Source organism: Oncorhynchus mykiss, chromosome 17 (genome assembly GCF_013265735.2).
Source record: "Oncorhynchus mykiss isolate Arlee chromosome 17, USDA_OmykA_1.1, whole genome shotgun sequence".
Lineage (NCBI taxonomy): Eukaryota > Metazoa > Chordata > Actinopteri > Salmoniformes > Salmonidae > Oncorhynchus > Oncorhynchus mykiss.
Window position 1 is genome coordinate 23,545,967 of NC_048581.1, and position 16,895 is coordinate 23,562,861.

Here is a 16,895-nt window from a genome sequence, read left to right on the forward strand (position 1 = left end):
AAGATGTACTTTTAAGGCAGAACAAATGTGACAACTGTGCAAGAGGTGAGTTGACTTTCACTAGGCACTGTACAAATATGAATGCACTGTATGGGATTGAAATTCGTTGAACACATGGCTCTCAACCCATCGAGTCCTTTATTGACTTCTGTGAAGAACTGTACACTCTATTTCAGGAAAACTCTCATTTGAATCCAAAGTTTACAGTGTTGATTATTGTGAGAGGATGGTTCAACCACCGTCTCCCCTTCATCCATATCTGTTTATACTCTCCTGTAATTGTGATTCCATTACATCAAATACAACTAATCTAATGAAAATCAAATGAAAACTAAGGATTGCCGTCATCATTTCTCCCCAGGTCTCCTCTGACAGTTTACATTATCAAAACCCAATGAATATGAATATAAACAATATAAACTATACAGGACGCAGCCGGTTAACTCTCCCAAGCCCTCCAACGCTATAGTTTACTGCATTAGGGAACTGAGAGATGTATATGAGGGAGAAAACTCATTCAAGTGAAGTATGCTGCTGGTATAGAGGAATCCGTGGTAGAATGAATGCAGATGGAATGTGTGGCACTCTTTCCATTGAAAAATGTTAGCCTATGCTATTATGAGGGCAATTCCGTCACTTTTCATATTCATCATCTCCAGCACCATACCAGTGTCTACATACTGTATGTGGAAAAAGTGCGCGTTTCTATGATCTGCGGTTAAAAAAAGAGAGGAAAGGTCCTAAAAAATGCTTTTATGTGGTTTAAATATTTTAACCTTTGATGATGTCATCGCATATCACTTTTTTACTTTCTCTTATTTCCCCGTCAAAACGTAGAAATGCACCGTGTGCTGGAGGTGATGAAAATGAGGTTGTAAAGTGGCGGAGTTGCCCTTTAAAGCCACAATCTGCCATTTCAACATCTTGACCATTGACTGACCGTTGAACAGAAGCAAATAATGCAGAAGTTACTCAGAAGGATTCAGGTCAAGAGCAGTAGGGTTATGTCTTGCACCCATTGACACTGACACTCCCTCCGTAGAAAACAACAGCGACTATATGCTTTGATTTAGATAGACATGATTTAAAAAGTCACAACCTCCATCAGTAGTACTCCTTTAGAAGTAATAGAAAGGTCCTACAGTTAAGCACCATGCCACTCTCTACCCAGCCAGTGATGCTGACGCGGGTTGTGGCAAGTAGCCTAGCAGTTAAGCACCATGCCACTCTCTACCCAGCCAGTGACGCTGACGCGGGTTGTGGCAAGTAGCCTAGCAGTTAAGCACCATGCCACTCTCTACCCAGCCAGTGACGCTGACGCGGGTTGTGGCAAGTAGCCTAGCAGTTAAGGGCGTTGGTTCAAATCCCTGAGCAGACTAGATGAAACATCTGGTTCCGTGTGCAGCGTGAGGCCCCTCCACCCTCACGTTGGGGTGGGTGGCGGGGCTGGTGAGCCCCTTTCCCAAAATCTCCAACCAAACATATGTGCCGTTTCATGGGTTTTCATCGTTTTTGGGGTGGAAAAGTGTGCATTCCGTGATTAGAAACGCTTGTGTCTGGGCTGTACCAACCATGTTTATAGCCCCCCCCCCCAATCACTCTGGGTTGGTTGAGCAGACCTGGGTTCAAATACTATTTGAAATGATTTCAAATGCTTTAGCTGTGCTTGATTGAGCCTGCCTGCTGCGATAGAACCAATTAGAAAGCCCAAAAGAGCCAACCCCGACCACCTGGCACTCCAGGCAGGCTAAAGCAAATGCTTAAAGTATTTGAAAGATTTCAAATAGTATTTGAACCCAGGACTGGGCTCCAGCCAGCTGGCTGGGTCAGTAACAACCTGGGGGAACCAACTGTTAGTGTTGGATTGGGCTGTAATGATACTGGTGTAGTGGGAGGATCCCTGTGGTTACTCAGAGACTGGGGTGTTCCTGCACCTGTTTGGCTTATTTATCCTGTTACCACATTAACTGTGAGAGTATTGCAAGCTGTTTTGGTGTATTGACTGTTGACCTCAATGTTGATACATTCTATGCATTTCAAGGTTTGGTTCCCATTGAATGTATTGGGGTAATATGCTAAAATATGTACAGCCTACGTAGTTGACTTGTCATGCAGTGCAACTCTTAATCACATGTATGGTCCCAAATTAATAATGTGTGGCATAGCCACCTATTCTAGGAGTTTGGTATCGAAGGCTCAAGGCTTTCCTCAAGAATTGTCCAATGCCAGTGTGCAAATTATCCCTGGTAATGACATATGATTTATTTATTAACTGTGAGACATATCTGAGCCTCTATCTTGAGCTGATGTTATTTGAGATAACATGTCTATTGGGGGTTAGGCTATAGGCCATCCTTGGGGCCTCACAAAGTGGCTACAATGTGGATAGTTCAGACCAGCTGTCTAACCAGTGTCTAATCCATGGTGATTGCTGTGTGTCTCCAGTCGTGGGGGTTCATCATGCATCAGTATAGTGTTGAAAGATTGATTATTTTGTACACTCCATAAAGTTTATGAGGTTATGTTGTTTACAAACTAAGCCCTACTGCCCGTGGAGACCATGCATATGTTACTCAGAAAACGAAGGGCCTCTACTTGAGGGGTGGCTATTTATACAGTTCCCAAAAATATTTTTGTGATTTTACTTGACCGCAAGACTACTGGTTGCATTAAAAGCATTTGACATTTGAGCGACATGTCGGGTGCGTTGCCAGAGAATGTCGCTTTCTCATCGCCGTCTGGTAATAGCTAGCCAGATACAGTTCCCTTGCTAAGGGAGAGCTGAGAAGTAGGCATGTTGACGACCTTGGCAAGGGGGTGGACAGAGTATGACGACAAATCTATCTTTAATAAAGTAGGCGCTGTATCGTAGCAGTAGTCCAGCCCTTTGAACCAAATCTGCGTTGGCTCATAGTGGCGGATTCCAACATGCAATAGACCTGTCCATCACAATCAAGTGTGACAGGCGGCTAAATGACAAGAGTTATGATGGCTTGGCTCTTCACAAGTAGTTGCCCTACTTCGAGAATATCATATCATATAATTACCATAAACGAAAGCGCTCTGTGTTTTATTCTTGTTTTCCATGTAATCGCATACACAGAAGTCTTATTTTGGTAACGAAGCATTACATGAAAGGCTGTTCCCAGCTGTTGACACTTTTTTTTAAATTAACTTATGACAAAAATGTGCGTTGTTGCTTTGTTATTCTTGATCGGATGTAACAAAAAGTTGTCAAAAAAAAGGAGGAGAACGCAGTATGAAATGTGTGAATTGGGAATGTTATGCATTTATTATTCGTTGCAGACCAAAACTGAGTCCACATATCTATGGTCTATTTCGCTAGTATTTTGTCTGTCAGGAATGTAACCTTTGATGGTGCAAATTCGATAATAATACATCGAATGTGTACATCAATATTCCCATAATGATTACTACTTACTGGAGCTACTGGTACAGTGTTTAATTGCCTATTAGCCTAATGTTGTTATAGACAACTATTATAGTGTATGTAGCCTACTCGTATTACTCTGGTGTTACAAAAAATAAACCCATATAGGAAGGACATTAGCTGCCAATTGATTGCTACACAATTACGGATTTGAGTATTTTAACTTTACAAATCTTTGTCAATTATTTTGCTGTCATGTTTGATGTGGTGTTTTACAACTAAATCCTGAAAAATGGGTCGTGTTTTATACAAAATGGGGCATGTAAAATATCTATCATCGACTCTGAAATCAGATATTACCCCCCACAAACAAATATAAATTCGGGAATAAAACTGTCTTGAGTTTTGGCTGTGGGGTAGCAAGAACTTCCAAATGTGAGTAAGTTACCAGGAACGCAGTTTACCCATGCACGCAGAAACAATTTTTGAAGTTGACAGAACGACAATACAGAAAGTCGCTTTGTAGCCTACATTTTATAACCAGTGTAGTCGAAACGTTAATCACAATAGATTTAGTTCAGAGACAATATTTCGTTCCAAATGTTTCGTTCTGAACCAAATATTTAAAATATATAGTTAAAACTCAGAATTGCGCGTGGCATCATTCTTCACTTCCATAATACCTTATTTATTTTTGTTTGAACTTTTTCGTTTCAATGTCTTTTTAATCCTTTGCTTAGGGCCACATGAATGATTTTACATTCAGCTGCAAATTACATTTGTAGCATATTTGAGGCGTGAGGTAAAATATTGGTGATATCAAACCCGGAATACAGTATAATAAATAGACTTCAACCCAACGTTTTTCAAAACAACAATATTTATCACCCGTCTGTTTTTGCTCTGGGTCTTTGACACAATAATACACTATGGTTGTTGATGGAGTGGGAGACGTCCCTTATGCACCAGAATCAAAACTCTCTCTCTCTCTCTGACATATTATCATTATGTTGATATTTTATTTCCCCTGGCGTTACATCAGAGCGTGCAGAATGAGCCATCAAAGTGTTTAGTGACGCCTCCTCTTTTGTGATGTATCAGTCTTCAGAAACATAACGGTACGTATCAGTTATATCTGGAACATTGCAAACCACAGTCTGTCAGGGTTGAAATATTGAAGAACTATGTGGACTTTATTATAACGTATATGTAGCCTAGCTTACTATGCAGTTGCGCAGGTAGCTAATGCTATTGTTATTGTACAGTTACAGAATTCACAAATTGATAATAACGTTGTCATATTATGCATAACTATTATAATAGGCCTTAAATAATATAACTTATAATACGAATCCTAATACTAACACTTACAATAATATTAATAGTAATTTAAATGTATTCTAATCTTATGTATTGCATTCATGTTGAGTTATCATATTATTCCACAACGTCCCACATATTATACGGAAATAGTTTGATATTCAGACTGAAAAATAAACTAAGAGTTGATACTAAAAAAATGAAATGCAGAAGTAGGCTACGTCACCGAAATATATTATGTATCATTCGTTCTTGTATGCAGATGGACCCGTCGGCTGTCTTTCAGAACGGAAGCTAAATAAAGCATCATGCCACCGCTAGCTCGAGGACCGGGAGGACCCGGAGAGAGATTTGATTCGAGATGAAATATCTAGCTGATGATGTAAAAGGTCCCTTTCGCGTGAGTTATGACCAGGATTTGGCTAGGCTGAGAGGGATGCATGCTGCTCCTCTCTCCCCCTCTCCTCTCCTCCTCTCCTCTTCTCTCCTCACCTCACTCCCCCGCCCTGAAGGAGTGTATCATCAGTCCTGATATATTGCCTAGATCCATATTGCCTTCAGAAAATAAAGGCTCATCCAAAACCATCGCTTTTGGTGAAGGAAAATGCCCTTTCTGTACTAACTAGTAATTACTTCTTAGTCCACAGCATAGGATAATGTTACCAATTTCAGAATCATTGAAAACAAATCCAATATTCAGACTGGAAACGTTCAAAGTATCTGTCTTCTAAAAAAATCACACATACTTTATTACTGTAATACTATACTTAAATACGCAATGCGATTTAATCCCCCATTGACTGCACACTCTCTCTTGCTCATTTACCGTAAGGCCTATTCTGGTATCTCACCCCACGACTAATTTAGACCCAAAGATGATAAGAGCGCAACCCGTTATAATTCCAACCGGCTCCTCCTCCTTCAAGCCATGCCTTGTAATTATTGGGAGCATCCCACTCGCAAAAGCCCTGCACTGGACTGCAACATAGTCAGAGAGTGAAAGGGAGAGGGCGAAAGTGCCAGTGGGGACATAATTGATTACGTCCTAATCAATATTAACTTGTTAGTCAGTTGTTGCTGCAACTTCTTTGGACCTCGCCATTTTCAGGGAGGCACAGTTCTCCTTCGGATTGTCTGTACGTATTTTTGTGGAATAATACTTTCAAGAAGATATCCCGGTTTGGAATTAGGAGGTATTTTTTATGTTTCTTTTTGCAAGAAATTTTTCAGCCATGCCGTGCATTTGGTGACTGTAATGTGACTGGGGTTTTTTTCGATAGGGTTCGATATTATTTGATATCTGTGTTTGTTGTTTTCGTTGTTAGCAATTCAAAAACATTTTAAAGTTAGCTTGCGTAACGACTAACGCACTAATAATGACATCCAAAGAAGTCGCCGAATGTGACGCGGTCGAGAATAGGAGGCGAAGTCCGTTGGACCATCTTCCTCCGCCTGCAAACTCGAATAAGCCACTGACACCGTTCAGTATCCAAGACATTCTCAACAAACCCTCCGTGAAACGAAGTTACACCATTTGTGGGACAGCACACCTGATTTCGTCGGCTGAGAAGCACCGTTCGTCCAGCATCTCTGCTCTGGCCAATAGGGCACTGCTCACACAAACCTCACCACTCTGCGCCCTGGAAGAACTAGCCAGCAAAACCTTCAAGGGGCTCGAAGTTAGCGTGCTACAAGCAGCTGAAGGTAAATATGATGGTATTTATGGCCTTCTAATCATTATATCGATATTACTTTCATAACAGTGCAATGTACAATTTAAAGGGAACTTATTATTTTCATTTGATCTGTGAAAATATAATGAAGTGATATTGTATCTAAAAATAGGCATTGAACATTAGGTTTTAAACAAGATTGTTTGCCAGAAAATGTTACATTGTATCTCTTCTGTGGGTAATTTGGAAAGGTGAAAAATAGGCTATTCATGAATTTACCAGCTGGAATTGTGCAATTTATCTTTTTAAGATGAATGAATAACATTACGTCTACATTTATATTATGTAAAATAGGCTAATATAACTTATTTTAAAAATGATAATTGATTTGGGGTCAACAGTCTCAAAATATGTTTAAAATGTTCAAATGCTCAGTTCAACGCCCTGCAAAGCCAATGCCATAGTAGCATGAGAAATACACCAACGTGTCACTGACTTAACATTTTATCTTTGTTTGTGCAGGGAGAGACGGAATGACACTCTTTGGGCAAAGAAACACCCCGAAGAAGCGAAGGAAGTCCAGGACTGCCTTCACCAACCACCAAATCTACGAATTAGAGAAAAGATTCCTGTATCAGAAATATTTGTCTCCCGCTGACCGAGACCAAATCGCCCAACAATTGGGTCTAACGAACGCCCAAGTCATCACGTGGTTCCAGAACAGGAGAGCCAAACTAAAGCGAGATCTGGAAGAGATGAAGGCCGACGTGGAGTCGGCCAAAACTATAGGTGACGGTATTGTACCTCTGGAGAAACTCGCCAAGCTCGCTGACCTCGAGAAATGCGCCAACGGAACGCTCGGACATCACCCGCGAGCCGATTCTCCCGCGCAGAGCGGCGGACGAGAGTACGAGCTCGCTCGCAAGCTGCGGATGTCCCCCCTGTCGCCATTTTCAGACCACACAACAAGTAAAGAATGCTCAGAGGACGACGAAGACCTAGAAATTGATGTGGATGACTGATTGCGCAGTGGGATAATGAAATTCAAAAATTACGACAAAAAGCAGTAACAATCCTTACTACGATTGTAACTTTTCCCTGCTGATATTCGTACATCATCTCAGAACATTTACTAGTCTGTTGTGACTTTTGTATCAGCACACAGATATTCACAGTAAGCATGAACAGTACAACAAATAGCCTACGCAGTGCTATATTCAATATATTCAATATTCATCAGCAGTCGGACAGTTTCCTCTTGTCTTCAAATGTCAATGAAAGCAATATGGATTTCATAATCAGAACTAAAGATAATGCTATTATTTAAGAACGTGTAATTGTCTATCAGACACACACAACTCAACACACACAACTTTGAGTTATTTCTCTCTCTCACACACACACACACACACACACTGATCCTTGTTCATATCTATGTAACACCGCTTAAAGTATGTCCGTTCTGAAATATTTTCGATAGGTTTTGCATGTTGAAATGCATGTTTTGTTTTGTTGATCATATCTATTTATTGTTCCTTTTAAATTATATCGCTTGTTTATTTTTTGAGACATACCTTATCATACACGTAGGTCTACTCGAGTTCAGACCATTTGTATACAGCGTTTACATAATTAGCTAGTCATATTTACACCCACCAGAATCCGTATGCTGCATTGCATGATACGAAAGGCAAATTCAAAGGATCAGAAACCAAGTTATGCTTTTTATAGAGAAATGATCGAACAAAGGTTATAAAAATACAAAATACTGCGGTGATATTTCGACATGGAGCTACAGTTACTGGACCGTATGAATATATTCATTTGTTTGGATACAATAGAGTGCTCTATGGTTGAATAGATTTGTTATGTTTTGTACACCTGTAAGTGCCTTTCTAAAATCAGGACAGTATTTGAAAACCAATGCACATTCTGTAATGTATATACTATGGAAATAAAATGGCTTTTCTCAACGCGCTGTTTATGTCATTATTATACTGATAGATTATAATTTCGATATTTAGTCCTAGTAAAAATGGTGACTATATGTAGAATCAAGGGGAGGACTGAAATCCTTTATGAGGCTAATTCAATGCAGGCCTATAATTATGGACGTTTAGAGTAGCCTATTTAGCAACCATGATCCCTTATAATACTTCAATATTTTTTGTTCCATTGTATCCCATTTGTGAGGATACTCGAAACATTTTGTGGCTCAGCCATCTCACTCTCTTTCAAACTGCTAAATGCGTGTCTTGGCTTCTTGACCCGGCAACGTGTTTCCCCATTCGGGAAGAAATTTATGTGAGAATCGCAAATCTGGTGCTGGGGGAGAAAAGAGGGGCTGGGATGCCACAAAAACACAAAGTTTTGGGCCAGTTTTCCTGAGCCTTTATGGGTGTTTTTTTGTTCTGCGGGGCTGCGGGACGAGGCCATAATTTTGAGCGTAAAGCATGAAAACTGGGGACAAATGAGATGCCTTCCCCGATGTGACAAGTCACAATGGAGCCCGCCCGGTCTCCCGCAGGCAGCAATGCTGAGACAAGTGTGTCCCACCGCACAAAAAGGACTCAAACGTTTGGAGGCCATATGGTTTTTGAATTTTCCTCACAATTTCAGACAATTTGATGGATTGACTTAACCCTCCTTTTAAACTGTTTAACTCTCCGCGAACAAAGGCCGTAATGCATACACAGGCCCTTCTCTTCACGAGGGCATCTGCGACCATTAATGTCTAGCCTCTTTTCTTTGCCTTTTTTAGCCTGGCATTTGGAACAAGTCAATGAATTACAATGAAAATGGCTCTTTTTTGTCCAGCTACTTGTCTTTCTTCCCTTTTTAGGCCCTGAAATAATATGTTTGACTTTTGTCCAGGAACGTTTTTCTAAACAACAAAATGCGGCACATTTTGTGTGAGAGTGTTTTTCATGTTAAGTAGCCCGAGTCATAAAGAGTTTAGAGTGTGACAGTTATGCCAAAGTCTAGTTAAAAGGAGTCTTTCGTTGCTTTTCTTCTCATGTCTTTTTCTTCTTCTCGATTTATTTCCTTTGTCTTTGCGGAGTTTAATGAAGCTGAAAACATGGTGATGTGAGAAAAAGTCATAAAGAAAAGCTTTCTTTTTGATCTAGACGAGCCTTGTTTAACCCTCCGTCCTTTTAAGGAGGGGATTGACGCTGCTAAAGAGGGCTTTTCTTTTCAATACTTTTTGGAAGCTGTTCGCATGAGTTTTATAATCCAACTCTATAATAGCCTATAACGTGTGATATAAACAATTTGTAGACCTATAGCTTCTCATCTTTACTAAAATAAATGGGTAGTAGGCCTAAAAGGCTAATGCTAATAATAATAACAATAATAATAAGGATTTCTATATTTGTTATTTTTCAATTAGCCTTTTTATAATTATATTAGCCTTATTAACATTGAATACCTAACCTGTGTCTGGACTTTGATCTGAATTTCAAATGAAGCTTCCCTAATTAAAAAAAATAATAATTCATAAATCGTTACACAATTCAATAACACTGTTATTACAATGGGAATACGTAAGCTACTTATCTAAAGTAAATTATTGACTGAAATAATGTGGGAGAAACTATCAACACAACCAATACATTTTTTAAATTTATTTGGATGAGGGTCGATTCTTTGAGTTTACACTGACGGTTTGACAATATTTGAATAATACGCAGCAGACTATTCTCGAAGCCTTAATTAATTTGCTGGACAACCACATACAATTTTATTCCGATGACAATGTTAGGATACTGTAGGATTCTCCAATAATATTTGGATATGGGTAGGCTATATGACCACACGAACACACACATAGGCTAAGGCTACCCACACAAACAACGGCGTGAGCATTAATGGGCTACTTGACTTGACTGCGCGCGTGGTCGCCAAATAAACCCCCTGCGGTTTTGATGAAAAAACAAAAAACGTGCTCGAATTCTCCCCACCTCCTTATATCACTCACGCCTATTCTGAATAAAGCATATTTATGGTCAGGGAGAGAGGAGAGTGTTAAGGCAGGCTAAGTTTATGGATTTCACTTGCTTATTTTATGAGCGGTTGTCAAGGCGATAACTAATACGACAGTCAGTGGGACCAGTTCTTGGTAATTAATCCGTTGGTCTTAAGTGTATTTCAGTTCAAGATGGAAAAAAAATCACTAATTCAATCGTCCGGAAAATTGAAGTTTGATGCATGAGTCCCTGCTGAAACAATGGGGCTGGCCACCAAACTCTCTCTCTTTTCATCTATTTTTCCTCCTGTCTGTGGTCCCTTCATTTATCTGTCTATTTTTTTTTGCCCCTATTGTGCAAACATTTATTACAAGAAAAGCAGGAATAACGTATCTGAAGCTCATGATAACTGTAGCCTAATAAGGAGAAATACATGTTAGCAAAGTTTTCAATCTAAACTGATATCAACCCAATGTTCCATTTTTTTATAGGCCAATTTATATCAAACTAGCAAATTGTCATAGCCACAGGTACAAGCAATCTTTTTAGCCTTTTATATTTTATCTGAAGATATAATGTACATTATCTACACATGTTTCATGTGTATATTATATGAATAACCTACATAAATCACGAGAATAACCTACATAAGTCGTTAGCTGCACCAAAAGTTAAAATCGGATAAAATACTCAGGTATGGAGTTGTCAGTGAAAGTCTCTAAACAGGGATGAATACCAAAGTTTTAATCATACCGTTCCTTGAGAACCAGTTAATACTTCAAACTTCAATTTTACGGGCGATTGAACTAAGCATGTTCCTGACAGAATTGATGTATGTATTAATTTCCTTTAACTGTTGATTAATTAGCCCGCGCTGAAGGCTCAAATTGAACTGTTTGCTTTACATTTGCATATTAATCAAATTGTAGTTGATCATTCGCACGAGGCATGTGATTTAGGAAGGGAGCATATAGGTTTGGTAAAAAATATATACCCCAACCTTGGAAATATTTTCTCTCCCCTGCTGCCGCTGAGTTGCCTGCACTGTATTAAAACCAAAGACGCAGAACGAGTTAGCTTAGCTATTTCCAGCAAACAGAAATTGCCTGTCCAGTTTTCTGACGGTACACCGCTGAGCAGGCAGATCTTAATGATGTCAAAATGTCACCGATTTAAACCGGGAGCTTTACCACTACACAAAACCTAATTTCTCTATCTCTTGCTCTCTTTCTCTCTCGTTCTCTCTCAATTTCAATTTCAATTTAAGGGGCTTTATTGGCATAGTAAACATATGTTTACATTGCCAAAGCAAGTGAAATAGATAATAAACAGTATACAGTATACATTATACTCACAAAAGTTCCAAAATAATAAAGACATTTCAAAAACAGTAGGCCTATATTCTCTCTCTCTCTGCGTGTGTGTGTGTGTGTGTGTGTGTGTGTGCGCGCGCGTGTCTTCAGGCTGTTGCTCATTCTGAGAGAGGTTTCATGTGAAAATTTAATGTATGACGTCTGATGGGTTGAATGAGATTAGTAAAAAAGATACACATTTTCAAAGGCTGCCATCTTCTGGTTAAATATACTCACTCGCTTGCCCAAAAGCTCTCCTATTTAACTTGGAAGTTTCTCTACTCCTGTAAGTATGGTGCCACTGCCACCTAGTGTTCAGATTCTATAAAGCACCTCAGATTGGTTTTACAGTGCCTTGCAAAATTATTGGCGTTTTTCCTATTTTGTTGCAGTACAACCTGTAATTTAAATAGATTTTTATTTGGATTTCATGTAATGGACATACACAAAATAGTTCAAATTGGTGAAGTGAAATGAAAAATAATACTTGTTAAAAAATAAAACACAGAAAAGTGGTGTGTGCATATGTATTCACCCCCTTTGCCATGAAGCCCCTAAATAAGATCGGGTGCAACCAAATACCTTCCAAAGTCACATAATTAGTTAAATAAAGTCCACCTGTGTTCAATCTAAGTGTCACATGATGTCAGTATATATACACCTGTTCTGAAAGGCCCTAGAGTCTGCAACACCACTAAGCGGCACCATGAAGACCAAGGAGTGCGCCAAGCAGGTCAGGGTCAAAGTTGTGGAGAAGTACAGATCAGGGTTGGGTTATTACAAAATATCTGAAACTTTGAACATCCCACGGAGCACCATTAAATCCATTATAAAACAAATTGAAATAAATGGCACCACAACAAACCTGAGAGAGGGCCGCCCACCAAAACTCACAGACCAGGCAAGGAGGGCATTAATCAGAGAAGCAACAAAAATATCAAAGATAACCCTGAAGGAGCTGCAAAGCTCCAGAGCAGAGATTGGAGTATCTGTCCATAGGACCAAAATAAGCCGTACACGCCACAGAGCTGGGCAATAAGGAAGAGTGGCCAGAAAAAAGCCATTGCTTATAGAAAAAAATAAGCAAACACATTTGGTGTTCGCCAAAAGGCATGTGGGATATTCCCCAAACATATGGAAGAAGGTAGTCTGGTCAGATGAGACTAAAATGTAGCTTTTTGGCCATCGAGGAAAACGCTATGTCTGGTGCAAACCCAACACCTCTCATCACTCCGAGAACACCAGCCCCACAGTGAAGCATGGTGGTGGCAGCATCATGCTGTGGGGATGTTTTTCATCGGCAGGGACTGGGAAACTGGTCAGAATTGAAGGAATGATGGATGGTGCTAAATACAGGGAAATTCTTGAGGGAAACTTGTTTCAGTCTTCCAGAGATTTGAGACTGGGACGGAGGTTCACCTTCCAGCAGGACAATGACCCTAAACATACTGCTAAAGAAACACTTGAGTGGTTTAAAGGAAAACATTTAAGTGTTTTTGAAATGGCCTAGTCAAAGCTCAGACCTCAATCCAATTGAGAATCGGTGGTATGACTTAAAGATTGCTGTATACCAGCGGAACCCATCCAACTTGAAGGAGCTGGAGCAGTTTTGCCTTAAAGAATGGGCCAACATCCCAGTGGCTAAATGTACCAAGCTTATAGAGACATATCCCTAGAGACTTGCAGCTGTAATTGCTTCAAAAGGTGGCTCTACAAACTATTGACTTTGGGGGGGATGAATAGTTATGCACGCTCAAGGTCTGTTTTTTTGTCATATTTCTTGTTTGTTGCACAAGAAAAAATATTTTGCATCTTCAAAATGGTAGGCATGTTGTGTAAATCAAATGATACAAACCTCCCCCAAAATAAAATTTAATTCCAGGTTGTAAAAGAAACAAAATAGGAAAAATGCCAAGGGGGTGAATATTTTCGCAAGCCACTGTACATATTTGGTAGCCATACAATTCAATATGCACAGGTAACTGCCAAAATAATGGAAATACTTGAGTAAATTTGAGGATACAAAGTATATTGAAAGCAGGTGCTTCCTCACAGGTGTGGTTCCTGAGTTAATTAAGCATTTAACATCCCATTAGGGTCATGCATGTGTAAAACAACAAGCTCTCACTGCAAAATTAGTTCTCCAAACGTACAATTTTGAAGTTGCTCCAAATGTCAAATGTTGAAGTTAAGTGTTAAGTAAAGTTCAGGCACTCTTTACAAATGGTTAATGTTTGGTTTAGCGTTAAAACCCAAAATAAAAATAACAGTTTCCACAAGTGTGATCAAACAGACAACCCTTCTGATCCTGAGTCATGGGATCCACCACCTATTTGATGGTACTACCACTCACTGTTGCCCCTAGTAGCCGGTTATGAAGGCATTTCCCGTCCTCAGGACATGGATAGACGTCCAATTTTCAACGTTAACCTTGAAAGACCTGGCTGCTATAAAAATGCTGATTAGGCCATTATTTTGGCTACCATGGCTATGCCCCCCATAGGATGACAATACCCCCCATTCACAGGGCACGAGTGGTCACTGAATGGTTTGATGAGCATGAAAACGATGTAAACCATATGCCATGGCCGTCTCAGTCACCAGATCCAGCCTGGTCTCGTAGACTAGACCTAACATAGTAAACGTAAATCCGTCAGATCTCAATCCAATTGAACACTTATGGGAGATTCTGGAGCTGCGCCCGAGACAGTGTTTTCCACCACAATCAGCAAAATATCAAATTATGGAATTTCTCGTGGAAAAATTATGTTGCATCCCTCCAACAGAGTTCCAGACACTTGGTGAATCTATGCCAAGGTGCATTGAAACTGTTCTGGCTTATGGTGGCCCAACACCCTATTAAGACACTTTATGTTGGTGTTTCCCTTATTTTGACAGTTACCTGTATGTCTATACTGTTCACTTTCCCCTTGACAATATTGTTATCACTGTGGGTTAGAATGTAACTGTGATATCAACGTAGGTCTATGACTAAAAAGGTCAAGCAACCCCTGTGTTCCTGGTTTGGTTCTGGATTTAGAGATTCATAAATGAAGAGAGTCGCAGTATGACCCTCTTTTGAAATTGACTGTGATTTCAATGATAAATAGAACACATTCAAACTGATAAGAAGAGAAACGGCAGCCGTGAGCATCTCGAGAGGTGGTGTTCTCATCCTTCTGGATGTTTCCCACTGTCATGGAAGCCACTTTAGCCTGAAAAAGGAAAGGTAGAAAATAGAGAAAAAGCTCTGAAAATAGCCATTAGCCCGGGATATTAGTAACAACCTAGGTTATTGATTAACAGTATTACAAAGTATGAGTATTACTGACATTTTTCTTGTTCTTTCTTCTAAAAACTCTCTGGAGAGCTGTGAAGAATCTGGATCTATTTTTCTTCTGCTTGGTGTCAGGTGAAGACATTATGATGTCATCAGTGGTAGAGGTAGACATCTCTGCAGACTGATCCAGGATGGTAGCATCAACAGTAATGTTAATTCTCTTTCTATTGGTTGAAGCATCACCCACATGGAAATCAGGTTGGTTGGAGGCTCTCAAGGTCGTAGACCAGGGGTACTCAAACTTTATGGGACTGGGGATCCCTTTTCTGATAGAAAATTCATCAGGGATCCCCTTGTAATCCAAACACAATTTTTAAAAAAGCAGACAAGGAGTTTTACTATGACTTTGGCAGGGCATGGCCGGATGAACTAAGTCTCAAGCACCTCGGGCCCTCTTGTTATCAGAGAGAAAATTATGCCGTTTTAAAGTTTACATTACAGTGCTTTTATGTAAAAAATAAATAAATAAATAAATACAATAAGTATTTAGTAGAAAAATATATAATGCTGGTGTACTGTGGATACCAATATCCCTGTGAGCCTCCCAGGCCCATGTTGCCCAGGGTTAATAAAGTAATTTGTATATGAATAATATTGCATTGTATTGGATTACACCCTCTAAACCAATTTCATAGATCCCTTGGCCAAAATTAGTTGAATCTGTTTAGCTATGTTGCTAATATTTACTTAAAAAATGAATTATTATTTACATTTGGCCTGACCATGGACCCCCTGCAAACCCCACTTTGAGACCCCCTGCCGTAGTCAACTCATGAAATATAAAAATAGCATGCTTATTCATGGATTAGGGTAGGAACTCCTACAGGAATTCCTAATATGAGCATGCCCTCACATCCAACCGCTAAAAAAACGTTGCTTGCTACTCCATCTAGAGGTTACGAGCAAGAATGAATGTAATAATAATTTAAAAAATGGCGCTGACAAGTGATTGTAGTTATATTGTAACAGAATGTAAATTGTTGTTTTCAATCTTTCCACATTGTCACATTTACATTTTAGTGATTTAGCAGACCCTTTAATCCAGAGCGACTTACATGTTTCTAAAAAAAAGACAGTTTTCTTCCATCTTTGCCTCAGTTTTCTCAATTCTGAGTTGAAAGCCAATCAGTGATTAATTGATACGTACTGATGTTAAACTGCTAAACCCCTGCATCTGTGGTTGTATTCTATGACATTCGATGATAAATCCATATCTGTAACATGACTATGAAAATGACTCTCATTAGAGATGTTTTGTGGTTTCAATTAAGATTCCAAACACATTCAAATGCAACACAAAAAAGTTTACTGACTATAAAAATGTATATGTTGGCGTGGTGGTGGTTGTGGGGGGGGGGGGGGGGGGGGATGAGGAGAAACAGAAGCATCATTGTGGGTGCCTTCAGCAGTGAGTGTCCTCACCTAGATGTCCTCCTTGGAAGCTGCTTTAGCCTAAAGAAAGGAAAGATAGAAAACAGAGACAAAATAAATAAAAAGTCATTAACACTGGATATCAGTATCAAAACAGTTGATAAGATAATAAGTATAAGAGTACAACAGAGTATAACCGTATGAGTTATTACTTCCAGGCTTCTTGTTCTTCCCCCTGAGAGCTCTCCAGAGAGATGAGAATAATCCACACCTCTTCTTCTTCTTGGCAGCAGCAGTTGAGATGTCGTTGACATCAGTGGTAGAGGTAGACATTTTCTCGGCAGATTGCTCCAGGCTTGTAGCACTGGCATCAACTTCATGTAAAGCAACAAGGCAACTCTTGGTTGCAACCATAGAAATAGTGATGACGAGTCTAATTCTCTTGGTTGAGACATCAGCCACAAGGACCTCAGGTTGGTT

General features: G+C 39.6%; 1 protein-coding gene across 1 annotated transcript; it reads left to right on the forward strand.

Annotated features, from left to right (window-relative positions):
• The first annotated feature begins 5,662 nt into the window (after positions 1–5,662).
• LOC110493514 (transcription factor LBX1-like) lies at positions 5,663–8,348 on the forward strand. The gene is made up of 2 exons (XM_021567827.2): positions 5,663–6,415; positions 6,907–8,348. The coding sequence occupies exons 1-2, from the start codon at positions 6,088–6,090 to the stop codon at positions 7,404–7,406; spliced, it is 828 nt and encodes a 275-aa protein (XP_021423502.1). The 5' UTR covers positions 5,663–6,087; the 3' UTR covers positions 7,407–8,348.
• Positions 8,349–16,895: the final 8,547 nt, after the last annotated feature.

What these genes read in the sequence shown, in the direction of transcription:
- LOC110493514 (XM_021567827.2), top strand. Translation starts at nt 6,088, where the DNA reads ATGACATCCAAAGAAGTCGCCGAATGTGACGCGGTCGAGAATAGGAGG. An exon ending in CGTGCTACAAGCAGCTGAAG is followed by an intron (nt 6,416 to 6,906) that starts GTAAATATGATG and finishes TTGTTTGTGCAG; the next exon opens with GGAGAGACGGAATGACACTC.